The sequence below is a fragment of the Bombus huntii genome, chromosome 8, assembly GCF_024542735.1.
Source record: "Bombus huntii isolate Logan2020A chromosome 8, iyBomHunt1.1, whole genome shotgun sequence".
Taxonomy (NCBI): Eukaryota; Metazoa; Arthropoda; class Insecta; order Hymenoptera; family Apidae; genus Bombus; species Bombus huntii.
In genome coordinates this window covers 3115341-3128417 of record NC_066245.1, presented here as the reverse complement: position 1 = coordinate 3128417, position 13077 = coordinate 3115341, and the positions used below count along the sequence as shown (strand labels likewise).

The following is a 13077-nucleotide window of genomic DNA, read 5'->3' as shown; positions in this document are numbered from 1 at the left end:
CGTACAAACTTGCCGCGTGAACCGCACCCTTTCCCTCTCTTTCTTCTCTGATACACAGACTTCATCGGAAACGATCGTATCCACCTCGTATTTCTCTTGCCGGTTCTTACAACAGATTAACGTTACGGCGTTCCTTTCGGCTGAAAGTGTCCAAGTACAGTTCGTGGCTTCGATCAACCGAAGTTCGATTATCCGCGGTTTCCACCGATCTCGGTTATCCGGATCTTTGATCGTCCGACGTAGATGCCATACGCGATACAATCCTCTTTTGAGTCACCTGGTTAGTTCCTGAAGCGTTGGCGATAGTTTTTGAACGTACGACAGAGTACGGACAAAGAACCGGATAAGTCGCATTTTCCATGTTTTATAGGGGAAATTTCAAAATCCATTACGTTGAACAGTTTCGCGTTAACAAAATTGTTCGCTTTTTAAGGTTAAATACGTCGGTATTTCCATATTTTACAAAGGAATAACTTTAAAGTTCAATATATTGCCAATCAACTGCGTGTTATCAACATTGTTTTCCTCTTTGATTTCCAAGCCAAGCATGTGCTTGTCCATCCTCCTCGTAATTTTAAATACGTTGCTTGTTTTACCACATATACGTGTAGAAATATCGAAGGTATTAAAACGTCCTTTTTTCTAGCATTTATATCTTTGGTTCTTCTACGGTGAGCTAAGATTTTCAAAATTCATTTCCTGTAAAAATCTTTCAAGGCGACCGAACTGTGTCTCGAACTAAAAGGCAATTTTGGATTCTAAAATCGCCCTCGTCGAACACGAGAAACAAAAGACGCGACTTCTCCTGCACGCAGAATGTACACCAGACAGCAACGAGTTACAAGTTTCAGCTAACGTTGCGTGATTAACTGTAGCTCTGGATTTATCTCGAAGCCAGTTTTAATCGACGTTCCAGTGTACCCATTCGGTGTATGAATGAATGGAAAGTACAGGGCGAAATTGGAGCAAATTGTTCGTGAAATTAGCGGAGCTGCGCTAGGTCCGAGACGTTCTTCTCGAAGCGACTCGTTGTTAAGCCGACACGAGGAACGGCCGGAAAAAGCAGTCGATGAATAATTTTGACGTCAACATGCCGTGCACGAGTGTCCCTTCGAAACGTATATATCCTCCTTGAGCAGCGAAACGCAGAAGGAGGCTCTAAATGGCTTAGAAAATACTCGAGTAGCGAGATGAATAAATGCATAAGTGAATTTACATTTGCTTTGCTGCGCTCGCGTCTTCGCACGCAGTCGAAGAAGCAGTCGGATCTGTTCGTTTCAGCAGAAATCTCGCTAGACGAAGCGTGGCGAAGCGCGTGCGATTAGAAGACGGATCTGGCGCTTCGCTCCGCTTTTTGCGTTTTTCTGTAGCTGCAGAAAACACGATCTGACGAGACAATTCGTACACGTCGGTCGTTTTCGATGGCGCGAATTATCTTTGGTGCGAGGATCTCTAGAAGCTTTCTCTGTATCGTTGTGGACATTGAACGAAGGGCGTAAGGTCGAAGGGAGAAGTCGGTTCGAAGAGCCGCTTCACGGCGAACAATCGAATTTCCCATTGCTTCGACCAAGAATAATATCCCAGGAAATGCTGTCCGACTTTTAGCCGCTTGTTTCACTGCGAAGCGAAACGGCGCGCGGTTTTACGATGCTTCGCGAGGCAAGAAAAACGTCCAAGATACGACGCGCAGGACACCGCTGCAAAACTTAATCTCTCGCCGAAGAAACTACTTGGCACCGGGTCAACGATTTCGCTCGTGAATCGAGTTCTAATACAAAACCATGGCGAATCTCGTGTAAAGAGTAAGAGGGTATAAGTGTAAGAGTAACGATCTCTTCTGCGCTCCTTCTCCCTTGTCTCGGCGAGTTGTTTTCCTTCAGCGCCGAGCACCATTAACCCGGCCAAGATCCACTGGAAAATGCAAGCGCGAAAGTAACCGATTCGAAGTACGCGATTTTCTCGTGAAATTCAAACGCGCCACGTTGCCTCCACTTTGACTCGAAATCGGTCGTCGAGCCAACTCTTAAACGAGCTTCCGCGCGAGTAAAGTCTTCTGGAGACGAAAATAGTTGGAAATACGCGTGTGGCAGAACACGCAAACAGTGTTCTCCGCGAAATTAGTAATATATTTGTGCGAGAACGTTTAACCTTGACGCCATTGCGTCGACCTCGCCTCTTTGGTACTCGTGGAAATTCGCGAAGATCGTAAAAGGGTCTGCAACGAATCACGAGATGCTTTAACATAGTTGAAGCGCCTCGCGTTCAAACTCTTGCTCGGCCTGTCTGTTTGTACGCGTGTGTTCCGCATTTCAGGGACGACTGCTAGGAAAGGCAGACGCGTACTTTAGTTCCTTTCGACGCTGCAACTATCCACGGCTCAGGACGACGAACGCCCCTCCCGAAATAGTTTACGAGTGCGCCAGATACTCCAGGTATGTATATATGTATACTTGATTCTTCCTCGAAGAAACCCACGCTTACGAAAATCTTTCGCAGACTGTTGATGTTCTGTGAAACGTTCGTCGTACGAAACACGGGCGACGGGGCTCGATATTAAACGCGTATGGAAAACTTGTAGAAAATCTTAAGGTTCCGTAATTGTTAATTATAAAATTGTAATAGTTACAGTATATTAATTAAGCATAATTATATACAGGGTGGTTGGTAACTGGTGGTACAAGCGGGAAGGGGGTGATTCTACGCGAAAAAAGAAGTCGAAAATATAGAATAAAAATTTTTCGTTTGAGGCTTTGTTTTCGAGAAAATCGACTTTGAATTTTCGCTCGGTACGCGTGCGGTACGTTATAACGGATCTCACTGTAGATCGTTGTCTCGATGGAAAAATTAAAAAAGAAATTTTTATTCTATATTTTCGACTTCTTTCTTCGCGCAGAATCACCCCCTTTCCGCTTGTACCACCAGTTACCAACCACCCTGTATAAATAATAGTTTTGCATTCATAATGACTAGCCAAACATTGGCAGAATTATTCGGTTTTCCCGAGAACGATAATTCACTGCCGAGTGCAGGTGTTTTATAGCGTAACGACCTATTGACGGACACTAGGACACGATGAAAAGTAACCGTCAAACGTGGGCCGATGTTTTTCTTAATTAGTCACAGAGTTAAGTACGATACACGGTTTTTGTACGAATAGCCCATAACGGACGAGATAAACGTAGAGAACGAGTTGTGCCTCGTATAAGCGCTTTTCGAGGTAAGTTTAGAGGGAATTTAGAGCGGCCGTATCTCTGAAACAAGAAGTTGGCTGGCCCGCGATTATTAAGCCTTTTTTATTGCTTCTGAAGTGCGCGATATAAATTCCCGGAGCCGCTTAAGGAATAGCCGGAATTTCGCGTGTTCTCATTCGCAACGAGCTACTTTTCGACGAAACGAGACCGGTGAAACTTCAAGTGGCCATATCTTGGAAACAAGAACTTGGCGGAGTTGTGTTTATTAAGAGGCGCTCGGGAGCACGGGCGATATGAATTCTCCGACGTCGGTCTTCGCGACCCTTCGCTCGTCGACCTCGTTCGAGTCTCTTTCGAGGTGTCGCGCCGCGGATTATTCGAAGCCAGCCACGCGGAAAACTTCAATTTCCTCGCGAGTTCGAAGGTGTCACCCGATATCCCCGGCATCTCGCCAGCTCGCAGACACCGGCCAACAATCGGCGAGTTAATTTCGCTTGGCGAAGACGTAAGAGGTCGTATAATTCGCACCAGAGGGTTGGAATAATTCCGCGGGGCGACAACTTGGAAAAACTTTGTTCGCTAGAGCGTTAGGAGCTTAGCCTCCTGCTCGCCGCCTTTCGGCTAAATCGTTGACCCTGACAGCTCACGGAGACGCAACGCGGTTCGCTATTGAGGAGAGGAAAATTATAGGCGAAGCCGATCCGCCAAATCGTGGTAATTTAGGAATTTAAGATTTAACTCTTTATACCTTGCGTACCGCAACAACCAACACACCCTGAGAATTATTTTTACTCCTCGCGAAATATTTGCCAATTAATTTAATATGAAATATATTTTATTCGCTGGTCTGAGCTGAACACTGGCGCGATATTACAACGCTCGAACATCGCTAAAACGCTATTAAAATTCAGTAGTAGAAGTGTCAGTTGTTCGAAGAAGGAATATAACGCTATTTACAGATGTGAAAAGAGGATTGTCGACAAGCACTTTTGCATAAATTTACAAAGTACGAAATCTTACGTGTACTCTTATTCTTACGATTTCGTTTCACTGCAGCTCAATTCTTCCGTTTGTAATTTTTCTAGAATGAAATACTCCGTTATGCTGGTTCCGTAAGTACGAAAGAAGAATAAACTTGCTTTGTATCGTTTCTTTTTCCACTGAGTATAATCCTTTTTTTTTCTTTTCTTTTTTTCGAAAAAATAACATAAGTCGTTTCTTAGTTACGATATCAGATAACGACGTGCTTCGTCGCTCGTGATACGAGCGATAAACAGTTGTGGAAATTGAAAATGTTTGTGTGCTTTCGTCGTTATAACGCGTAGCCCGCTCGTTTTTATTTACTTATATGTATAAATTATTTATATTGCGCGATCAATTGCCACGTTCTTCAACGAATCGTTCTCGACGCGTTTTGCGGTCGATCGGTTACGAAACTGGGATTAAAACGTAATTTCCTGTAAATATGGTTGCGCTTGTTGCGGAGCGTTGCTTTCGTTATTTTCCTCGAATTTGCCAGCGAAATTTGTTTTTCAAATACACAGCGGAATTGTTGCTATGCTATTTACCAAATTTTCTCAACGTCGAATTCATCTAACTCGCTGTTTTTTTATGGTTCGCTACGAAGCTAACTCGGTAGCGTAACAATCGCTGGATACAGATCGACGCCCTTGAAACTAGTTTGTCATATTTTCATTATCGAGTGGTACGCGTTTGATGGAGAACATGACGAGGATCTGTAGCTCTCGACGATGTCAAAAATAATCATTTCTCATGGGATTTTTGGCGGATTCGTTGCCGCAACGAGCCAGCTAAACGTCGAAATCCAAATCGGTATAAATATCGTGCTCCACTTCAATCCGATATTTTTGTTCGTTCGTGATCCGAATACACGTGGCTGTTTCAAAAGGTCAAACTTCTTCAGCGTGTAACAGCATCTTCAGATTGTTTAGTTTTTATATCATAACGCAGATTAAGTAGAATTCTCGAAATCCAGAGGAAGATCCTCGGTGTCGATAGAACCAGTGATATTTAAAAATATCCAACGTGTATACGTACGTATCATACTTGACGAATAGTAAAACATTTTGCTACCCGTATTTTGACTAGATCATTCGGATTTCCAACGTGGTAATTAACGATTCATCGTTAATTTGAATGCTCTATGGGAAAATCCGCATGCTGTTATAATATCGAAAAGTTTCTTTCGTTTTATGAGGATACGGTAGACGCGCAACCTTTTCATTTTATATTATTTTGTCGAACTACGTACGATCCATTTTGTTCTGTTGAGACAAACACCGCGATATTTCACAGATTTGGTTTCACGTTTGTACGAAGGTGCATTGTTGTAGAAAACACGTTTGCAAAAGGAAGACACTTTCCGGACAACCTAATACATCAGAGCAAATGAGAAGTTCGATGGAAAAGGACGTCCAGTCTGTAAAAACTATTCTAAATATTAATACGTTTGATGCTAATAAAATATATCTGTATTTACCTATCTCATTCCTGCAACTGCACATTCTTTTCACGAGAAATGCTGTTGTTATTTCTTTATTTAGAGGTAGGATCATATTATTTTATTCTTTGGATAAATCCATCACACTGTTCTGAGCCGAAAAACCTTTGTTGCACCTTTTTACAAGGATAAAAACAAAAGAATGTCTTAAACCTATCGATTAAATCTATCGATTGTATCTAGAACTATCTTTGTTAAGTCTAACTGCGTACCCTCAATAGTCTTAGGGACCCATCGTAAATCTCGGGAATTTTCTAGCTAAGGTCCTTCAGACGGAACAAATATCTTTTTTCTAAAGATTATTGTCTACTACGGCTTGACACGGGAAGTTAGTTTTTCTCGCGTACGATGCTTCCCACTAGCAACTTTCTATCGAGGGCGGCTAAGACCCTGCCTAGTCCACCAACTTTCTTATTATCCAGTCAGAAGCAATGTCTGTCGTGCTCACTTTCCTAACCAAAATTGTCATCAACAAATCCGATGGTCCCGTGCGCTGGACATACCCATCATTGGCTTTCCTCCAACACAGCATCGTCACTGAACTTCACTTATTCTTCATCGTTAGAATAGTCAACGTGTCATTACCGGATTTCTATCCTTAAATCAATCACTAACTTAACTTACACATACGCATCAGTGTAACTCTTAAGAGTTGGAAATATAAATTTTATAATTCTGTTAATCGCAGCGTTATACCACCTCAACCACTCCTATTATGTCAACGGAAATCAGGGGATCGATCTATTCGCGGCGTCGATTATTATAATCGTAACGGAAATTTACGCTCCCGTTGACGTGTTTCTTAGTTACTATTTATTGTAATTAGCGCATCTGCATATGGATTTGCGAATTCACGTTGTCATTTTCAACAAATGCCTTTAACACGTTGACTGCCACGCGTGTTTTCAAAGAAATCTCCGTCAGGCCACGCGTACAGCAGTACCAAGCGTTCTCTGCTAGGTGCTCCCATCGATATTTTATTAATGCGAATCGCTCAAGTGCTGGTCTCAAGAATGATCTTTCGTTTCGTTTGTTCGCAACATTAAAAGCACTAGCTGTTGTCGAATAGAACGAAGGAAAGTGTGGTATAGATTATTCCGACCAAATGGTTTCTTATGCCACCACAATTAGAAGAGGAATCAAATGGTACAGAGAACTTGGCATTCGATTCTTTCTGGGAATTTCTGTTGTAAACGCTTTGACGGTTTACAAAATTGCAACGAGAAAAAATATAAATATTAGAATATTTAGACAATTATTAGTTGCAAAATTATTAGGGTTGTCTGAAAATACAAAAAATCCTTGTCTTCGACGGAGTCAGCATAATATCGCCGTTCGGGAAAATGATTCCGGAAAAAGCATTAGACGCGCATGCAAACTATGTAATGCAAATAAAAGACGCCGAATGGACGGAACAAAGGCACAAAAGAATTTGAAGAAAGCAACAACTTGTTGTCCAAATTGTCCCGGCCAATCTCAGTTATGTATAGAATGCTTTAAAGTTTTACATTCTAAATAATTTTTTTAATAAACCATTTCCGTATTTTTATTTTATAACAATTCAACTATTATTACAATTAATTATTAACTAACAATGTATTATTATGAAATATCTGTTCAAATATCCACGACGATCCTTCGCAAGTAGTCAAATAAGCGACACCCGAATATGGGTTACGTGGCCTGACCAGAAACTTTGCTGGCACGCGAATACGGGTGTCGTGGCGGTCAACGTGTTAATAAATCGATGAAAGTGCACGTAGATTTGTGACGGATATCGTTTGCCCTAAACGGAAGCAACGCCTCACCGATGAAAACATCTTACAACTTTGAAACTAATAATGTTTGCATCCGCGTTTATTACGGCTGTTTTGCTTGTTTTGCTGTTATTGCGCGCTTCTAAAGTTCAACCGCATCCTTTCGAAACACTTTTTAGAGAGGTTTGCGAATTACAAATGCGCATAGCGTACAATCCGTGCTAGTTTCCTGCAATCTCGTTTTCAAGCGGCAGAGAGGATGGGGAGAAAAATCACGAGCGAATTTTGCATCGCGATCGAACGAAAGCTCGTGCCGCTTCGGAAATTTTTCGAGTTCGAGATCGTTAATTAAAAGCTGCGCGAGCAGAGGGGAAGAGTTAGCAGGCGGTGCCGCATTTTGACGCGTTTTTCACCTACTGTTTACATTTTATCGGGAAAACCGCGCGTCCTGCGTTTCAGGTCAGTCAATTCAAGCGGAATGCTGCACGTTCAGTAGGCTTTAACGCGACCCAATGCATCGTGCACAATGCCGGAAGCACACGGAACTCGTTTTCCTTCATCGGCGATAGCACGGTCGTTCGTTCGCTCGAGTCGATGAAAGAAGACATTAGCCCGAAGCATTGCGTTTTAAGACGGTTTCCCCACCTAAAAGAAGTCGTAATTTTTATCATTTTTTACTTCCAGGATGCGGCGATTATTTATGCGAGTTCGTATTGCTGCGAAAGTAAAGTAATTAAAAGGATGAGACCTGGACAGACGTTTGTTCCGTTTTAGATAAACGTTTTAAAGCACCGTGTGCCGGTGCGTTCTTCTTAAACTCTTGCACCGAGAAGAGAAATTATGCACGTCAGTTTTAATATGCTTCTAGGGCGCGAGTGACGTGCATAGCACGTTGACTGATTTTGAAATAAGTAAATATGGTAGCACTCGCTTAGCAGTAACTGGTTCGGAACGAGTGGGATATTTTTCTACGAGTATTCTACCTACAAAAGGTAAACAAACGCGTGAAAAACAGGTGCAAGGTACGTGCAAAACATAAAAACACAGTGAAAATGCCTGAAAGTGGAAGAAAGGTCTCGCTGCAATGTACCGTGTACTGCACCGTACGATGTTGATCAACAGTTTTTATTTGTCTACTTAGCTAAATACTGTAATTATTATTATACGATACATGTTTATAGCATCTATAGAGATTATATTAAAATCAGATTCACGAATATCCGTGAATCAATTTCCCACGCAACGGAATAGTCTTTCCCTTTAGCCCGGTAATTGCATCTCGATTACACTTCGGTCAATTTATCGAAAAATTCAAATTTTATTTTACCAATCCTGATCTTACAGTATCGTGTCTTTTTTTTATCAAAAAGATAGGAAAACATGTATTTTAAAGTATGTCTACCATCGACTTACGGTCTATAGCAGACTGTTAATATTTATAACAAATGTCTACGACACTACCGTACCATGAAATATGTCGTGTGAATGAACAAGAAACAAAATTATGGCGGATATTTCGAACCAGTCTACTCGTCGTCTACAGTCAATCGTCGCTTTTGTCGGAACCCATGTCTTTCAGCGCGAACGCAAAACAGAGCGGAAGTCAGTGCGAGCTTGCGACGCAACGCACGCGGGCAGAAATTCTCGCGATAGTTCGTCGACTTTGGCGTGGTTGGCTGGATAAGCTTTTTATCTCGTCCGGTTTCGAAATTTTAACATCCGTTCGCTTTGACCGGCCAATTTCACGAACGTTAGGTAACGGTAAAAAAATAATTGAACTCGTTTCCGCCAGCGATCTTCGTATCCTGAGGTCAGATTTGATCCGACAATTGCAATTAACGCGACGACAAATGAATGACCGCAACCGTGCATACTAGCGTTAGGGAAGGGGGGTGGTGAGGGTGGAGAAGTGGAAACCGGCGGGAAAATCGAGTTTAGCTTTAAATCAAAGTTACGCCCCCGGTGCTCGGCCCGTTAATTTACAACTTGAAATTCAATTTTCTCGGAATTTTGTCAACAATGCAGTTTAACGAGAACGCTGTGCAACGCTACAATAGAGACAATATTTGATTTTAGCTTTTGGGACATTCCGAGCGCCTGGTGGCAGGCGAGCACCGTCACCATGGGAATCGGTGTCGCGATCGCGCTGATCGGCGCGCTCACCCTGCTAGCCGCTGTCACCAGCTTCCTGCCGCACATACTGAAAACGCCTAAGCACACCAGAGTCCTGGGCTCCCTGCAGTTGCTCGCTGGTGAGTACGATCCGCGACTTTTCTTGCGTCTCGTTCTACCTTCTACCATTTTGCTCTCTGTCACAGTCGAGACATGGACGCAGCATTGACATTAATCTTTAAAACTAGGTCGTCGCTTAAACCGGGAACCTTCCCACCGGAGAACATAGAGTTACGTAGAAATTACGTTTAGGGTAAATCGTAAAGATTTATGAAATTTCCACGAAGAGAAATTATTTCGTTACAACGACCAATAAGGAGACACCACGGTCGTTGGGTCATCGGTTTTGATAAAACTTTTCCTGCCGAATGTAAAGCAAAAATAAGCTGTCCCATATTCGGTGGTTTTTGTGAATATTCGTTATTTGGTAAAATATTTAACATTTTTTGATCTCTAAATTTCAAATGCCCTTCGTGATCGATAACTGTGTGTTGTTTTGTATTTTCTCGTTTTATTTGTTTTTTTATAGATCCATCTGTATATCTTTATAGAATATTTTTTCAATCATTTTTTCATTGCTTTCATTAATTTTTCCCCTTTGTCTATTTTTTTTTAATCTGCTGTAATTGCGTTATATAATTTACGATATATAGAGTCCTACATATCGTAAAAATACGAAAAATACTAGTATTTTCAACAAAACGAACATTCGATGACAGCGGACGCGTTACAAGAGCGCTATCTGGGAAATTTCAATTGAATTTTGTCGCGTACCAAGAATATTTAATCGTGTCTTTAAAAAATTCTGCAAATAACCGATGATGAATTAAAGAATGTATCTTTACTTGGCGGTGAAAGTAAGCGTCACAGGTTTACCAATAGCCAGTACAATATGGCGGAATAACGTTCAACTTCGATGTACAATTTCCATCGTGATTTATAAAAATTCTATTAAAGTAACCAAGATCTGTTTGTAATCGGAATTACTAGGAATTTATTGTTCCTACAACATAGACTGAATATATTTAATATCTTTGTTAAATAACTAGAATTTACCAAAAAAAAAAAAAAAAAAAACAAAAGAAAGAACGACAGAATACGGGTCGGCTTGTTTTTCCTCTAAATTCAATCAGAAAAAGGTTTATCAAAATCGATGACCCAACGATTGTGACATCTCCTCCTAAGTTTATCGCACGGATAATATATATAGATGGTCTAGAAGGCCTCTTACCTTCGATGACGTTGACGACCTTAAATACTGACAACGATATTGATCGTCCGAACGTTCCCATAAATGGAGATGCCTGGAATTTCGTATTTATTATACCGATACGAAGTGAACGCAAAAGAATCTATCATCCACAGCCAATCGTTCTACGCTGTTGCAGAATCATTCGCACCTAGACAGTCCTTGAAATCAACGAGAGGTAAGCGAAAATAAAGCAGGCAAACACTGTGCAACCGTGCAATTCGTGATAGATATGTAGCTCTAGCAGTTACGGTTGAACGAAACCCGTGTCCCGTTCGCTCCAGTTTCTCGAAACAATTCCACATTTATTCCCTCTCGTGAAGCATCTTCGCTTTCGTTTAGTCGACTATCGAGCGGAACGCGTCGTTGGAAGCGGTACGCGAGCGGTGGTCGCATCGGACGATTACGTTCCGCGCTCTTGAAGCGGCGGATAAAGCTTGCTCGAGTCGGCCGTTCGCCGTTTTCGCGGATCAATGGAAGCTGGAAAGTATTCGCGTGAAATTGAAAGCAACGTGTCGAGCGATGGAAACGGCCGAGAGCCGAGTCGTCTCGTGGACGATCGTTTCGAACGGTTGCAGGCGCGTGTAACACGTTCAGGGGCGGTTGTAGCGCGGCCGGTTCGCTTTCATTATCGTAAAACTCGCGCGGCCACCGCCAGTCGACCGGATGCTGGTTTTTAATCTCGAGCACCACCGCAACGAACAATGAACGGCGTTCTTTCCCGCGGACTTTATTGCCAGGAGTATCGGGCTCGACGCTGCGGAGGAAGCTCTTTCCGAGGGAAACCGAGCAAATATCTTTTCGCCGCGCGTCAAATATCTGCTGCGTTTCGAGAGCGTGAATCTTGCGATGCTGCCACGGGTAAATGAGTTTCCTCGATGAAGCGCGCGCACGTCACGTGCAACCAGACAAGTCGAATTTTCGGCGAAGAGGCAAAGAATAGTAGAGCTGTTGCCTGCAACATGGTCCGTCTAGTTTTATGTAGCAATAAGGCTCCACTTACAACAATCGCTATAAGCGAGCTTGAAAAATGGAGCACGTAAAGGAAAGTGAGAAAACAGAAGATCAGAAGTATACGAGGTTTGAAATATTTAGTTGGAGATGTTCCCAATATTCCAAGCATCGAGATTCCACTTGATTCTAATTACGATAATTGTACGTAATTGAGGTTTACGTAGGTATCGAGACGCTTGCTGGTTCTAAATGGTATCGGAAAATTCTTCAAGTTTCTGCAAATGATCGTCGAGGACGATATATGTACGTAATCCTTAACACGTTGACTGCCACGCGTGTTTTCAAAGAAGTCTCCGTCAGGCCACGCGTACAGCAGTACCAAGCGTTCTCTGCTAGGTGCTCCCATCGATATTTTATTAATGCGAATCGCTCAAGTGCTGGTCTCAAGAATGATCTTTCGTTTCGTTTGTTCGCAACATTAAAAGCACTAGCTGTTGTCGAATAGAACGAAGGAAAGTGTGGTATAGATTATTCCGACCAAATGGTTTCTTATGCCACCACAATTAGAAAAGGAATCAAATGGTACAGAGAACTTGGCATTCGATTCTTTCTGGGAATTTCTGTTGTAAACGCTTTGACGGTTTACAAAATTGCAACGAGAAAAAATATAAAGATTAGAATATTTAGACAATTATTAGTTGCAAAATTATTAGGGTTGTCTGAAAATACAAAAAATCCTTGTCTTCGACGGAGTCAGCATAATATCGCCGATCGGGAAAATGATTCCGGAAAAAGCATTAGACGCGCATGCAAACTATGTTATGCAAATAAAAGACGTCGAATGGACGGAACAAAGGCACAAAAGAATTTGAAGAAAGCAACAACTTGTTGTCCAAATTGTCCCGGCCAACCTCAGTTATGTATAGAATGCTTTAAAGTTTTACATTCTAAATAATTTTTTTAATAAACCATTTCCGTATTTTTATTTTATAACAATTCAACTATTATTACAATTAATTATTAACTAACAATTTATTATTATGGAATATCTGTTCAAATACTCACGACGATCCTTCGCAAGTAGTCAAATAAGCGACACCCGAATATGGGTTACGTGGCCTGACCAGAAACTTTGTGGTAGTCAACGTGTTAACGAATCGCGTCCCTCTTCCACTTTTACAAAGATATCTTGCACTTTCGTAAAACCTTCTTTCGTCGCACCTGTGCAAAGTT

The 13077-nt window shown here is 41.9% G+C and overlaps 1 protein-coding gene and 1 long non-coding RNA gene across 3 annotated transcripts in view; one reads left to right on the top strand and one right to left on the bottom strand.

The window, feature by feature from the left end:
• LOC126868274 (uncharacterized) overlaps positions 1-13077 on the bottom strand; it is a 180192-nt gene that overhangs the window by 5800 nt on the left and 161315 nt on the right. The gene's annotated exons all lie outside the window — the stretch shown is intronic.
• LOC126868263 (LHFPL tetraspan subfamily member 6 protein-like) overlaps positions 1-13077 on the top strand; it is a 37067-nt gene that overhangs the window by 7969 nt on the left and 16021 nt on the right. For both annotated transcript variants that reach the window (XR_007690561.1, XM_050623549.1), the window contains exons 2-3: positions 2314-2432; positions 9546-9721. Coding sequence is in view for 1 of the 2 variants with exons in the window: in XM_050623549.1 (XP_050479506.1) it covers positions 2314-2432; positions 9546-9721 (295 nt within the window). In the remaining variant the exon portion in view is untranslated. The remainder of the gene's footprint in view (positions 1-2313; positions 2433-9545; positions 9722-13077) is intronic.